General features: G+C 38.1%; 1 protein-coding gene and 2 non-coding genes across 9 annotated transcripts in view; all 3 read right to left on the reverse strand.

Moving 5' to 3' along the window:
• SSH2 (slingshot protein phosphatase 2) overlaps positions 1 to 16,215 on the reverse strand; it is a 247,359-nt gene that overhangs the window by 44,147 nt on the left and 186,997 nt on the right. For all 7 annotated transcript variants that reach the window (XR_007473354.1, XM_049701725.1, XM_033423319.2 and 4 more), the window contains 3 exons: positions 8,799 to 8,920; positions 4,010 to 4,078; positions 3,157 to 3,222 (listed from right to left, as the gene is read on the reverse strand). Coding sequence is in view for 6 of the 7 variants with exons in the window: in XM_049701725.1 (XP_049557682.1) it covers positions 3,157 to 3,222; positions 4,010 to 4,078; positions 8,799 to 8,920 (257 nt within the window). In the remaining variant the exon portion in view is untranslated. The remainder of the gene's footprint in view (positions 1 to 3,156; positions 3,223 to 4,009; positions 4,079 to 8,798; positions 8,921 to 16,215) is intronic.
• On the reverse strand, positions 14,316 to 14,385 carry LOC117200437 (small nucleolar RNA U2-30). Its single transcript, XR_004482015.1, has one exon. It is a non-coding gene; the product is annotated as a small nucleolar RNA U2-30 (small nucleolar RNA).
• LOC117200438 (small nucleolar RNA U2-19) lies at positions 14,524 to 14,603 on the reverse strand. The gene has a single exon (XR_004482016.1). It is a non-coding gene; the product is annotated as a small nucleolar RNA U2-19 (small nucleolar RNA).

The following is a 16,215-nucleotide window of genomic DNA, read 5'->3' on the forward strand; positions in this document are numbered from 1 at the left end:
AACATTTGTTTCTCTTGGCACAGAGTCACGTTAGAACATGTATTCCCTATGACTCTTAGAGGTTCCACAAAGATCACATAGACAGATGTTCCTAAGCCTTGAGGACAAGTCCTTTAATGCCCAGGATGTACTGATCTAATGACATCTGTCATTCTTGCTACCTTAGTCTCCTAGTCTTTTTAAACCATTTATTCATACACTTGAGCTACTTTCTAAGAACAGCTCTGGTTATACTGAGACTAATTAAATCTCTGACTCTGAACTCAGGAACTCAAGAAGGGTAAACAAAACTGAAAAGTACCTTTTTGGTTATATACTTGGGAAAACTAAAGCCAGAAATGCTAGAAAGAGTTATATAAGAGCAGGCATCTTTCTATGTTTTTGTTTACTGATTTGTCTCAAGTGCCTAAAAGAATGCCTTCTTTAAAAAAAAAAAAAAAAAGAATGCCTTCTAGTTCAAAGTTGGAGCACAGTTAAAATTTGTTGAATGAAATGTCTTATTAGCTATAAACTAATGTCTCTCTCCTAAGGGAAAAGGATAGTATGCGAGTACTCTGTGGCCAATCTATACCCATCTTTTTCTTAAAAATGCCTTTTTATTGTTTTTTTTCTTTCACAACAAATGTGATCATGCTCATTTTAGAAAATTTAGGGACCTCAGGTAAACAGCAGAAATATCCTTAATCTGACTGCCCAGAAATAACCACTGTTGGTCTCTGCAGAGATCAGCTGATCATATTCTGCACACCATTTAACTTGTTCTTTTACTATACACCTTGTCATCAACATCTTTCCAGGTCAATAAATATTCTTCAACTAGATAATTTTTAATGGTCGCATAATATTTAGAAACATGGATGTACCATAATTTAACTGATTCCTATTATTTTAGCCATTTAAATTGCTTTCCTTTTTATTTTTATTTTTTGTGGTATGTGGGCCTCTCACTGTTGTGGCCTCTCCCGTTGCGTAGCACAGGCTCCAGATGCGCAGGCTCAGCGGCCATGGCTCACGGGCCCAGCCACTCCGCGGCATGCGGGATCTTCCCGGACCGGGGCACAAACCCGTGTCCCCTGCATCGGCAGGTGGACTCTCAACCACTGCACCACCAGGGAAGCCCCCTAAATTGCTTTCCATTTTTTGCTACTATTAGAACACTGACAAACATTCTTATAGTTAAAAATTTGCACACACCCTTATTACCTTAGGATAAATTCTTAGAAGCACAATTACTATGTCAAAGGGCATACAAAATGATACAGCAAGCTGGCAAATCATTCTCCAGAAAGGTTGTTCCAGTTTATTTTCCCACAAGTAAGTCTATGACAATGTTGTTCCTTAAGTCCTTGTCAACCCCATAAAATGTAAATTAAAAAATAAAATCGTGACCAACTTCATGAGAAAAACATGCCAGTCCATTTTTAGTAGGGAAACAGATTTTCCCGTAAGAACAAAGTTGCAGAATCTTTTAAAATGCCTCCTTTTACTTAACGTAAGCCAAATTCTCAGAATTCTCAGCAAATTTCAGTTTCTTACACAGATTCAAAGGTAAAAGCCAGCTTAGTGCAATGTACAGGATATTCAATGCATGTTTTCTTCATCCAGGAAACACATGCTTCAAAAGCATATGCCACAAGTGTCTGGTGCAAATGTCCTAAACACACTCAAGGCATAACCAGCTCATACTTCAGCTGCAGAGGCTGCAGTAACTACTTTCCTGTGAAGGAAACACCTGGTCTAAATGCTGCTTTGATCCATACATCATCTTTTTCTTTTCTTTTTTTCTTTTGTGACTTTCAGTTCACTACTCCTCATGTGGTACACCAAAAAAAGTTTATTCTGCAATAAGCCAGCAGACCTAGGACTAGTCAGTCTACTTTAGAACATCAAAGCTTGAATTACTTGAATCCTTAAGAATTAAAACTGCTTTGTACTCCTCCCCAAAATATAACTGAAAACACTGCATTTATGGGACTTAGGACTTACGGGTTTTACCTGGTATAGGTCAGTTGCTTTTAATGGACCCTTAGTCAAAAGAGGTTGTAAGTTTTCTATGAGAAATTTATCTGTGAAATATGCCCTAAATCTAAAAATTGGTCTAAACACATAACCTGAAACTCTGTCCTACCTCAATTACTGCATGAAATAAGATTTAATTGTTCAGCTGACTCTCTTTTAGGACCGCACCCACTTCAAGCCTATCAATCCTGTTATTCAGGGGTAAGTTATCTCCCTGGAGTCTTTTTCAGGCTCCTTTATTTCTTGTTTGGCTTGCATTCTGCCCATTCTACTCCTCATGGGGACTTCCACTATACAACAGGCCACTGAATGAGGAACTGAAATTCAAATCGCTGACTGGGGGATGACTCTGAATCTTAGAGTCACATCATTCCCTGTTTATACTGGATCATTTTTCTAGATAATCTAGAACAAGAGAATAAGAATCTATTCTGTCTAAACGTAAGAGATACTCTTAGGCCAGTTATATAACCTCTCCAAACTCTATGGTTTTCTCACCCATAATAAGGAGCTAATAATACTATTTTGGGGAGTTGGTGTGATGATTAGATGTATTCCATGTAAAGCACTAGGCTCAATGCCTGACATATATAGTAAGTAACCCAAAAGTGTCAGTACACCAGCTGATGGTTATTAACAACTACAATGTTTTTTCTAGGCTTTATTTGCATTATGTAAATAGTCTCACAAACAGTTGCCAGCAATTAAATGGAAACTTATCGATGTATAATATAACTCCATCAATGCTATCCCTGATTACCTGAAGAAAGGGGAAGTTAATGCATAGTTGTGAATGTTCTAGACTTGGCTCTAGACTGCTACTTAGTCAATGTGTCCCTATAAAACTCAGTTCCAACTGGCTATCTGATCCATTGTCTTCCAGAGTCTAAGAGCACCTCTGAGTTTCACTTGTTCACCAACGCTGAAGGCCTTCCATTGTGATAATCTGAAAACTGAACTTCTAGGTCATCTTTAACTATGATGGCCACACAGACAGATCACACAAAATCCTATACACACAAACAGATCATACAGCATTTTCATAAAGAACTGTGCCATTTCAAATACTACTTCTCACAAAATATTGTTCCAATAACATTAAAAAAACTTTCATAGAGATATTAAAAGTCCTCTTACCACATTGCCTGCACAGACACAGGTTTGAATATGTGAACTCTGTTATCTGTTGATACGCTGAACCCACTAAGGAAAACAGAATGAGACAAAAATCCATAAATGAGAGTAGGTTATTTCAGTTGTGAGTTTTCAAGGCTGTTTCCCAGGCTAGCAATTGCTGGCGCAGTAGAAGGTATCATCAGGCACTTTGTGTACAAGTTAACTGGAGTATGGGACTTGACTGAAAAGCTTCAACGAATTGTCTGATTTTATCTACCAAGCAAAATGAATGGACTCCCACATTGGAGTCAGGGAATTGCATACTGTTTCCCAGCTGTAGCTATGGACAAACTGTTCTGCTGTATGTTTCTATTTGGAAGTCTTGTGGGTTCTTAGCAAACCTGACCCTGGTTTTATAAACTGGAGCAAACATCTTGGTCTCTTGGGGACACATTCTAAAAACACCAGTAGGTGGGGGTGGGGGGTCACTGGAAAGAACTGGCACAGGAATGGGTTATACTGTAGGCTGACAGCTGGCAGAGGCAGCAAGAGATTATGTGAAACAGAACGTATCATCCTCTGGGAGAGCACTGCAACAGTCCCACGTGCTCAGACTAAAGAGCGAGCCAACAAACTAGCTCTTCTTTGTGTGGATTCTTACCATAGTCGGTCTAGAGGAGTAGAAGCGAGAGGCTCTGGCAAGCTGTATTTTTACTCTACTTTACAAAACAGGAGTTTAAAAGGACTCACTGAGCTGCTGACATGACAGTTCAGCTGGGCATAATGGGCCTCCCATTCAGCTGAATGAATGGGCACTAAGATGGAACCCCACCCCTTGGCTTTCTGTAGGAGAATAAAAAGGGAAAGCTCTTACCCATCACCATCCAAATGAATTAGGGTGTCACTCCAGAGAGGCAGGACTAAACCCATGGTACAAGTGCTACTGCAAGACAAGAAATAGTCCATAAATTACTTCCTGTTACTCTAGGAAGCAGCTGTTTATTAACTCTTTCACTACAAAGGATAAGTCCCTAAGCTCGAAATTCTGACATAAGTGCAGAAATTTCTATCATATTACCAGTAACCCAACATATGTGTCCACAAGCTGTTTTTAAACAGGTGTTAGTTAGGTCTCTAGGTATTAAACATAGAGAACTTATTGACTGAGCTTCCTTTACTGCTGTCTTGCAAATGGCCACTGTCTAAAAAGTCCAGGTGATCGCTGACTTGCAACTGGCAGGTCTCAGCCCAAGTTCACAGCACCCAATTCAACTCAGAATTATTTCCAATGCCAAGAACTATTGCTAGTTACTGAAGACCTCTGAATATGTGATTTGCTCAATTCTAATCCTGCGGTTTACATAGATTTATTAAATACCAGAACGTACTCAATAGTCTAAAAGGGAAAAGTAATTGTTAATGGTTTGTAATCAAGTTAGAGAGACAAAACAGGCACATTACAACTTAAAAAAATAAAACAGTGCTTGGTGGCTGTGCACTGAAACAGCATTGCTGAAATGCAGAGTGAAGCGGAATGTCAACCACCAAAAACAGAGTAGCTCTAGTATGGTATGTTAAAATATTATTTAAATCACACCCTATCCCAGGGAGGAAACTAGCTTTAAGTTAATGGAACAGGTTAGGATGGGAAGCCATGGACTCCCAATTGTGTCTCTATCACACCACTTCTCTGGACAACTATAATCTACCCTAGAACTCTGCCACTTTCTCTCCTTAAGGCTGCCATACACCATTTTCCCCTCCATCCAGTCTCCCAAAGGCTCCTACACCCTCTCCCTTCCAATATATCTTAGAAAAGCAGCATGGTATGGTAAAAAGAACACCAGATGTAGGAGGTGGAACAGCGAAGTATGGTTAAGAGCAGAGGCTCTGGAGTCAGAGGGGCTTTAGAATCTGGATTCTGGCATTAACTGTATAATTTTAGGCAAATTACTTAATTGCGTTGTACTCCAGTTTCCTCATCTGTAAAACTGGGATAAAACCACCTCCTTTATTGGGCTGTTTTGAAGGTTAAATTAGATAACACACCAAAAACAAATGTGTACAACAGTGCCTAAAACACAATAACAACTACCACGTATTGAGCAGTTATACTATATCAAAAGATCTGGATTCGATATCCTTCAGTATTTCAATTCCTTTTGACAAGTTATTTAACCTCTCACAGCCTTAATTTCTTCATCTTAAAATATAGGTAATGAAACCTAAGCCTCACAGGATTATCATAAAAATTTAAAATATTTAAAGTGAAACAATACATATGAATGTATTGTCATGTAAAACAAATGTTGAATATGAATCTGTGGTGGGTGCTCTAACACAATGGAAAGTGATTTTGGCAGGGCAGGGTGGGGGACATTATGAAAAGTGCATTAAAAACAACATGGGGGAGCTTCCCTGGTGGCGCAGTGGATGGGAGTCTGCCTGCCGATGCAGGGGACACGGGTTCGTGCCCCGGTCCGGGAAGATCCCACATGCCGCGGAGCGGCTGGGCCCGTGAGCCATGGCCGCTGAGCCTGCGCATCCAGAGCCTGTGCTCCGCAACGGGAGAGGCCACAACAGTGAGAGGCCCGCGTATCGCAAAAAAAAATAAAAAAATAAAAAAATAAAAACAACATGGGGAATACTGAACTCCTACTGCTGCTGGAGTCACTGCAGGGCTAACAAAGGCCACTCCCTAGTTGGGCTGTATCTAAGGCTCTGCACTGCACTTGCTGCCCCGTGTTACTCACAACTCCACTAGTGATTCCAGAGTTCAGGAGATTCAAATCAAGATTGCAACAGCTTAGGCACATTGTAACCTTGGGCCTGAACTCCTGAACAGCTACCAAGCCAGGCCCTGGAGGGAGGAAGACTGCTCCACCACTGTTTCTGTTGACTAGATGAGGTGAGTACAAGGAAAACCTGTTTTTAAAATGGCTTCCCAAGGTTGAGCGAGTTATTTTTAGAGTAGTTTTTTTTTTTTTCCTTAAGTGAATGCTTAGCTAGGTCCTAGCAGCAAGTATAATTTGGGTATAAACATGAAGGATTTATAGCTTAGTGACAAATCTAGAAATTAAGTAACTACATAAGATACCAAAGGTCCAAAAGAGTGTGATCTATGAGCTTGTGACCAGACACCAGTTAAACTTTAGACAAGTGACAATGATATGCAGGAACCAAACATCACATTTTCTGCTTGTATTCAGGTTAGAATGCTTTTTTACATTAAGAAGTAGCTTTTTCACATGACAGGAAAGAGAGGCCTGAATTAGGCACACCTAGTATTTTTATCTAGTTTATCTTGAGTCTCATGAAAGTTTCTCCATTAAAGTATAGTTACTTATTTTAATAGATACTCATCCCATTAAAAAATTATTTATTGAGTGCCGCTATGTACCAGACATTTCAAGGTGTTGGGGGTATGAAGAAAAATTATAAAATAATACCATAAAACTCTATTACTTTATAACTTGAAATATATACCAAATGCAATTTGGAAACCAAGGTTATACTTTTTATTTAAAAATTTATTACTTAAAATATAACACAATACTCAAAGAACTTATAAATAGGCTAAATAAATTGGCTGTAATATATCTTGAGAATTACTTGGGATGAGCATGTCATAAACAATCTGGGTTCCACTTTGGTTTAATACTGTTTTGAAACATTAACTTTTTATATTCTCAGATACAAAATGATACAGATTCCTTCAAACAGCAACTGAGATAGAAATGATACTAGATTACTTGAGCAACAGTATTCTGAAGTGGGCAGCAATTTTCTTACTGTCCAAGCTCATTCAAACAGAGGATGTGGGGGAATTCATAATATCAAATTTACCAAATAGAATGAAAACTAGTTTCTATAGCTTTCCTTATCACATTTTGTCTTCCATAAACGAAAATTGTCTTTTGTTAGTCAGATATGATTCAGGCAGGACTATTACCAAAGACAGATGCAGTTTATCGGGGATAAATTACTGGGCACCCACATTAATAAGCATTCTTTATGATTTCTGGGAACGTTTAGGACAAAGTGAAAGAGAGATAAGATTAGACATCTGATTTCCCAGACTCTGGGTCAGGAGAATCTGAAGTTGTCGCCTTCTCTCTCTAGGGCAAGACTCAAATGACATTTCCATGCAGCTCCAGTTCCTGTTTTATGGGATTTCCAAAGGAGGAGTCAGGGAGAACCAAACAAAGGAAATGAGATGGAGAGCAGCCCTGTCCACCTGATCTTTCTGCAATGATGGAAATGTTCTATAAGTGTACTGTCCGACAGGGAAGCCACAAGCCACATGTAGCTAGAGTACTTGAAATGTGGCTAGCTGTGGCTGAGGAACTGAAATTTTAATTTTATTTAATTTTAATTTATTTAAATAGTTACAATGTGATTAGTGGCTATTGTACTGGACAGTACAGATCTAGAGACATAAAAACCCATATCAGAGGTCTTAAAGTACTAATGAATGTAGGCAAGGTAGGTATTCTTACAGGATAAATGCTTATTGAAAGATCTGTGTTGCTTAGGTAACACCAGAGGTTAAAACCATGCAGGAGAAAAAGCTTCCTAAATGTGGTTTACAAGCCTGTGTAATTTCAGAGCGTACAATTAAAGGCTGTAAGTGGTATACAAGGTAACAACTCTGGCCTTGTGATCCTGGTGAACCCACATATCATTTTCAGGTTGACTGCTATGTACAAGCTCAGGTAAACACTAGTTTGGGAATCTTTCTGGTGACAATGTGATTTTTTTTTTCCTTCCAACATCAGGACAATGAGAATCACTCTTAGTCTCCTCTTCTCTTTGCCACTAAATTCTCCCAGGCCTGGGTCACACCCCTAGCTACTCCACAATCGCATTCTAGTCCTGAACCAGGAAGTCAATGCTTTGAGATATCTGGCAGGATTTCCTGAGGCTTATTATCTACAGTGCAAAGATCTGCTTAGCAGCCACATTCCACAGTCTTCCCAAGGTTTCTCCAAAAAAAAAATGGGAAAATAAAATGGAAAGCAACAAACCTTGGAGGCACAAAAAAGCCAGGTGATACATGGTATCACCTTAGGTATCATCTTAGGATGTATAGTGCTGCTAAAGCCAAAGGTAAATGATTATAAAAGGTTCTGTTTTGAGTTTAAACAATCATCCCCCCTGCCTTTCTTTAACTCAGAAGAAGAAAAAAGGAAGTGTAACATTTGACAAAAGCAAGGTGCAAGGCCATGGATATAAGAGACTGGAATTAAAGTGGGCTCTCTTTGAACCCAGAACCCACTGGTACACTATCACAAAGGGTGTGTGCCCCAGAACCACCAAATGAATCGTTACTGCTTAAAATAAAGAGGACTGCAAAGAAAAGCCAGTCTTTTCCCCCCCTTGGAGATAGAAATTTAAATCATTTGCTTTATATCATTACCATCTAAAGATGAGAGGAAGAAGGTAAGGAATAGTGGTAAATTAGGAACACACAACCAAAGACATTCACTAAACATTTTTGTCTCTCAAGATTGTGTGACTAAGATACTTTTGATGTTCTCTAGTTTTACACACTGAACTTTTAGAGTAGAACTGCATAAGGTGTTTTTGTCATAACTCAAAAGGTACCTGGAGTGGGTTGTTTAAAAAGAGGTTTTCTCATTCTCCCCTCTGTGGTACCATACCTGTCATTAGAGGAGAAATCCATTCCTAGGACGATGCTTTCTTCAGTGTCTTGTCTACCGTTAGTTGAAACCACTACCATATAGCGTGTTCGATTCTGGTAAGTACTTTCTAGTCTTACAGCCTGGAGGTTAATAGACAATAAAGAAATTAAGAAATTTAGAAGATCAATTTTAGATCATTCAACCCTTTTTACATCACCATTTTAAAGCATACTCAAGGAGATAGCAGAGCCAGTAATTAGGAGACCTAAATTCAAATCCCAGTTCATGGATTAACTATGAAAACTTCAGTAAGTTAACTGGAGGGAAATATAATAATACCTATTCCATTGGGTTGTAAGAATCATATGAAATAATGCATGTAAAGTACAGTGCTTGGCATATACTAAATGCTCAATAAATGTTTGCCATTAGGATAATTTATAACAATAACGATTACCAGGGCATGTTCTAATGATCTAAGAGTGGAATGTGAGGTATATGAATGTGAGCACCTGACTCACAGATCCATGTCCCGCAAACAATTATAATAGGAAGCAAAGTTTAATATCTAAGAGAAATATGCTCTATTGCATTCTTACAGATTATACACTACAAGATTTTCTTTAGTTTCAAATATCAGAAGTTTATATTATTTTTATCAAAATTATGGTATTTTAAAAGGTCCTTCAGAAAATTCAAATATGCACATGGTCTCAGATGATATTAAGGATTTACTGTAAGTGTGATAATGGCATTGTGGTTATGCCTTTTTCTTAAATATCTGGAGTGAGATGACCTGAGGCCCAAGTTTTACTTTAAAATCTTCCAACAATGGGAAGCAACAAGATATTCTTCAGTAGGTAAATGGATAAACTGTGGTACATCCAGATAATGGACTAAAAAGAAATGAGCTATCAAGCCATGCAAAGACATGGAGGAATCTTACAGGCATATTACTAAGTGAAAGAAGCCAATGTGAACAGGCTAGATAGATAGTATGATTCCAACTCTATGACATTCTGGAAAAGGCAAAACTATAGAGTCAGTAAAAAGATCAGTAGTTGCCAGGGGTAAAGGGAGCACTAAGGATTTTTAGGGCAGTGAAATTACTCTGTATGATACTCAAGTGGTAGATACGTGTCATTACACATTTGTCAAAACCCATAAAATGTATAGCACCCAAGAGTGAACCCTAATGTAACTATGGACTTTGAGTAATAATGATGTGTCAACGTAGGTCCATCAGTTGTGACAAATGTTCAGCTCTTGTGGGAGATCGTGATAATGGGGGAGGCTATGCTTGAGTGGGAATAGAGGGTACGTGGCAAGTCTCTGTACCTTCTGCTCAATTTTACTGTGAACATAAAACTGTTCTAAAAAATGCAGTCTATTGAAAAAATTTGCTAAGAGGGTAGATCTTCTACTAAGTTCACCACCGTCGTCATCATCCTAAGGAGGAGGAAGAGGAGGGAGGCAGGGCTGGAGGGAACTTCTGAGGTGATGAATATGTCTATGATATAGACTGTGGTAATGGTTTCACAGGTACATACTTTTCTCCAAACTCATCAAGTTGTACATATAAATATGTACTTTTTGTATGTCAATCGTACCTCAAAATAAAGTGGTTTTTAAAAAGTTCCAGCAAAGAAAGAATAAAAGGGGGAGATAAATGAAAGAAATCTGGCAAAATGTTGATGGTTATTAAAGTTGGGTAACAGGTTCATGCAGACATATTTTCTACTTTATATGTTTGGGAATTTTCTTAATAAGAAGGCTCAAAAAGATACTTTATAAACCTTAAAAATAAAGTAAAATGGCTACTAGTCAACATTCATTCAATTATTTACTCTGTATCTACAGTGTATATCATCAGGGCAGCCATGAGGATTCAATGGTGGAAGAGAGAGATATGGTTCCTGCCCTCACAGACTGTACAGTCTAGACTACTCTTCTTTTTATCTGTTAATAAAAAGCCAGGAAGATGTGCACTGGAGGCAATATCCTCTGTATAACATACTCTCCCACCCCCACTCCTTATCTCAGAAGAGAAACGGTTTCAATCCTATCACCTGGCTCAAGAAATCTGTCACAAATTTGTTAGAAATTTCTATCTGGAATTCTTTCAGCGCTACTCTTCTTGGAGTCTCCTCCTTCATTCTGTCACTATTCCAAAAGTGGCCAGGCAAAGAAAAAAAAGAGACATCACATGACCCACTTAAAAAGGCAGAGGTGAGTCAGTCTCTCCTGGTTATCTTTTCACCTCTATTCTGATACTCCTAGGAAAAGCTACTTGTAAGCACAATCACCTGAAGTAACTACATTAAGCTTGTCTCTAATAAAGAGCTGATACAACAAGAATGTAATTCCCACCATACTAACTCCATGTACCAGGTAGAGAGCTGTACTGCTGACTTTTATGTTCCATGAAATAATAGAACATTTCAAACCAAATTCACTTGTGAGAAGCTAAGAGGAACTACTAGTTAAACTGACGAAGGTCTAGCCCTATTTGGCTGGGACCAAGTGAGCATTATACACATAGAGCTATGAGTAGCAGTAAATGCACATGAGGAGGACTGAAAGGCAGCACAGACTCTATGATTCTAGAAACATTCCACAAAATATTAAACTAACCAAAAACCTGGTGCAGGTAAACTAGAATTTCTTATAAACAAGATCTCAGATATTATTACATATCTAAACCTGGGCTTGCTTTGGCAAGCTCTGATCTAACTGTTCAGTTTCCTGAATATGTATGTTACAGGTCTTTTATCCGGTCAAAGCTCTGAGAATTTCTGGAAAGGCTCACATGCAAATGACATGGAAACAACTAAACTATGCTTCTGATCATTTATCTATAACTTCTACACCAACTAGTGGGGACTGATTGGCTAAGTTGAAGCTGATAAAGGTAAAAACAAAAACAAACAAAAGACCTCCATAAATATTACCTATTATGCAAGCTATCAGGCCAAGTTAGCAGGTGGGTAGCAAGTTTCTTTGTGATAGTCAAATAAAACATTAGTTGTTTCTCTTTTAAAAGTGAGGTGTGTATCTGTTTATCTATGTATCTATTTAAAATATAAAGAGCATTTCAAATGTTTGGCCCTCCCTTGCTTAATCTAATCAGAACAGAAGATCCTAAACCTAATGGGAAAGGCCCCAGTCATCTCACACTGATTTAGGCTTGAGAAACTGGCACATCATGGATTCATTCCATTTTAAGCTTCTTAGATGGAAGAATAGCACTTAGAGGTCTTGGGATTTGATCATGGACCTCTAGATAGCACCTACCGTTATTACTAAACCTTTACTAAATGGAAGTGGAGCTTTAATCAGTGGGTGAGAAGTCATGACATTAACTTAACACCTACATCCTAATTAGAAGGGCAAGATCAAAAATTTTTTTTTCATTAATTAATTTATTTTTGGCTGCGTTGGGTCTTCGTTGCTGCGTACGGGCTTTCTCTAGTTGCAGTGAGCGGGGGCTACTCTTTGTTGCTGTGCATGGGCTTCTTATTGCAGTGGTTTTTCTTGTTGTGGAGCATGGACTCTAGGCACGCGGGCTTCAGTAGTTGTGGCATGTGGGCTCAGTAGTTGTGCCTCACAGGCTCTAGAGCACAGGCTCAGTAGTTGTGGCGCACGGGCTTAGTTGCTCCACAGCATGTGGGATCTTCCCAGACCAGGACTCGAACCTGTGTCCCCTGCATCGGGAGGAGGATTATTAATCACTGTGCCACCAGGGAAGCCCAAAATCAAATTTTTTTATGAAAATTTTTTTTTGCAATGCCAGGGGACAGACCTGAGGCTTCGAAATTCCCTTTAAGCTTCAAGATTCTAGATTAAGGAAATAAATAAAAATTTAAGAGCCACAGCATAGAGAAAATACTAATACCCACCCTGGTTTGAGGTCTATTTCACTCCTGTGTTGGGGAGATTAACAAAATCTAATAATCTAATTTGATTCATTAAGTCAATCAGAGAAATATAATTTAAAATGGCAGTTTGCACATACCCTAATATTAGAATTGGCAGGAATTCCAATGTTTCCTCAGTTTCCAGAACTCACATGGAATAGATGACAAATAAGGCAACAATTCAGATGCATTTGATTAAAGTTCTCATTGAAAAGGATACTACTGAAGTTTACTCTAATCGCCCAAATAAAATAACAGTTTGTTTTTTTAACGTCTTTATTGGAGTATAATTGCTTTACAATGGTGTGTTAGTTTCTGCTTTATAACAAAGTGAATCAGCTATACATAAACATATATCTCCATATCTCCTCAACATTTTGGATTTAAAAAAATATTTTTCTTATCTATCTATCTATCTATCTATCTATGGTTGGGTCTTCCTTGCTTTCCCTAGTTGTGGAGGGTGGGGGCTACTCTTCGTTGTGGTGCACGGGCTCCTCATCGTGGTGGCTTCTCTTGTTGTGGAGAACGGGCTCAGTAGTTGTGGCTTGTGGGCTCTAGAGTGCAGGCTCAGTAGTTGTGGCACACGGGCTTAGTTGCTCCACGGCATGTGGGATCTTTCCAGACCAGGGCTCAAACCTGTGTTGCCTGAATTGTCAGGTAGATTCTTAACCACTGCGCCACCAGGGAATTCCCAACGTTTTGGATTTTAAAACGTGGCAGCAATAGCAACTGAGAAAATTATTCCAAGAAAGTCCATTTATTGCTAAATTTGGAATAGTACAAGTTTCAGGAGAACTGGATCCAGCAATCCTAGGTCTGAGAAGTCATCTCATTTTCAAAGCTCATCTTATCAAAGAATGTTAAAAACTTCCCTTGTTTAAACGCTTAATCTGATTATAAGCAGTTCACAAACCGATACAACAACTTCTCTGCTCAGCATCATCCAGCATCAGGAAATACTCCTTAAGTTTACATTGCACCTTTGTCTTTAATCTATTTCCAACAAGAATCTTACATCATGCCCCTACATGCAATGTTTATCCTGAGGGAAGCCACATTACAAAGTCCCAACGTCAGAAGGCAGCTCACGCAATCCATCAAGAAAGGTTTCAAAAGTATGCAAATATTAAATTCTAGCCAAAAGAACAAAGTTAATACCTAAAATTAAAATAGACTTCAGATGTGACACTAATGAACTAAAGAACACTGTCTTCAAAAGAAACAGAGCTTGAGGGAGTCTCTGGATTTTATTATTTTAAAAAATCTCTATGAAATTCTTTAAAAAAAGACCCTATGGGAGGACTTCCCTGGAGGTCCAGTGGTTAAGACTCTGCCCTTCCAATGCAGAGGGTGCAGGTCGGGGAACTAAGATCCCTCATGCCGCGGGGTGCAGCCAAAAACAAAAAACAAAAAACCCCTGCAAACCCAATGATTTATATCTGTGCAGGCATTAAAAACAGATTTATTTACTGACATGGAAAGATACCCACAGGAAAGTTTGACAAAAGCAGGTTATAAAACAACATTTAGATTTTCACCTGTTTGTTTTAAAAAAAAAAAAAGATAAAAAAGGCACTCTCTGACATAACAAATACTTTTTTTCTTCTTTCATTTCTGAGCTCAGATCAAGTACAGAAACCTTAATAGTTATAAAGGTCAGTAGTAAAATCTTTTCATCATGGCTCAGAACTGATTAGCCTTTCATACACACACTGCCCCTGCCCCCAACTTCATTCAACCACTGACAAGTCTTCAGTGATCCACTGTCACCTTATAAGTACATAAGCCCTTACTTATGTTTTAAATTACTTTATACTTTTGCTTCTCAGTACTACAGAGATCATGCATTAGGTAGACTGCAAGGTTTTCTGATGCTCAGATTTGGCTATTTTCATCACTGACCCAGTTCAGTAAGAGCAGATCGCAGAGAATCAGACACATACTCTTACACGTACACGTAAGACTAGAAGGATACTCATCCAAACAGTAAGAATGGTTTTCTTGGAGTATAGGATACAAAGTGATTTTTACTTTGCCTTTATGCCTCTCTGTACTGTCTGATTAAAAATAAAAAAATTATCCCCTTTTTCTTTTTGAAAAAAAAAAAAAAACAAAACCAAAAAACTCATTTTCTTAAATTCTCCTGCAAATTACTCAAAAACAACTCCTATTACCTTGTCAGCACCTCATTGCTAGTTAAAAACACTAGCTTAAGTTACTTTAAATGTTAGCAAAGCTCTTAATTTCCCAGTCTATTTTTTTTTTAATTAAATGGGTCTTTGATAATGTGCAAGAGCACTGTAAAACCACTGCCTTCATATTATCAGCTATGGTCTTCCCAAGTACTAAAGCTAACGCTTAAGATGGTATTTACAATGCAGAGCTTCCCTGGAGGAAAAATTAGTTTAGTCCTATTTTCAATGCTAAAGCAAAATGTGGGATTTAGTGCCTTTATTTGTTGTTGGGTTATTAAAAAAAATAAAAGCAGGAATTTCAGTTAACTATCAAACTTTTTAACCTTATGCACAATCCCCAGAATGAGAGTTTCAGCATTTCAAATTTAACTCAAAACAAAAGGCTTTGCTTTGAGTCTACAAATGCTCCTTTCAGTTAGAAAAGTGCTAATTTGTCCAAAGTCACACAATGTATTCACTCATTTTCTTGAAGATGACTCACTCAATAATCTGAAACATAATGACTATGTGTTTGTAACAATTCAAAACAACTGCTGTAAAATGGCTTGTCACTTGAGCTCTGAATTAATTTAAAGGCGTCAGTTACATTTTTTGAATTTATATTTTATAAATGTAAAGCAGCTGAAGCTGCATACTTCAGCAGGAAGGAAAAAATTTAATTGCCAATTCTGCCTTAGTAACTGCTCCCTTATGCTTTCCCAAGTCTCTTGTGGTTGAAATTATTTTAACATTCAGAGGTGCAACCCAAATTCTGGAATTTTATTAATGAGAAAGAGATAAAGTGAGTAACAGACCTCAGCTTTAGCTCTACCAAAGCAAATAATTTTTGGAAACTAGCCACAAATTTCTATCTCTATTTCTAATATATGCAAGTGACCATTATTATGGGTTTTAGAGGGGTTGTTCTCAAAGTGTGACTCCTGGACCAGCACCATCAGCATGACTTGAAAACTTGTTAAAAATGTAAATTATCATTGCCTCCCGCTCCCCAAATCAAACTCTTCAGGTGGAGTCCAGCAAATGTCAGTTTAACAAAGCTCTGGAGGTGATTCTGATGTACTCTAAAGTCTGAGCATCACTGCTTTAAAATACTAATGCTGTAAGAATTGGACCCCACTTTTTTCACTTAAAAAGAAGTGTTTAAGATAGAAGTATATCAAGAAATATAGACAAGATTTATGTAAGTATAATGCTACATTAGGATTAGGATATAAAATAATTTTGGAGGGATTTCTTATTTCAATTCCTTTAAATTTCAAAGTGAGTTTCTCAACAAAAATTAGTGGCCATGTCAAGAAGGCTATAGAGGCAGCATTCAGG

This window comes from Orcinus orca, chromosome 19 (assembly GCF_937001465.1).
Source record: "Orcinus orca chromosome 19, mOrcOrc1.1, whole genome shotgun sequence".
NCBI classification, from domain to species: Eukaryota; Metazoa; Chordata; class Mammalia; order Artiodactyla; family Delphinidae; genus Orcinus; species Orcinus orca.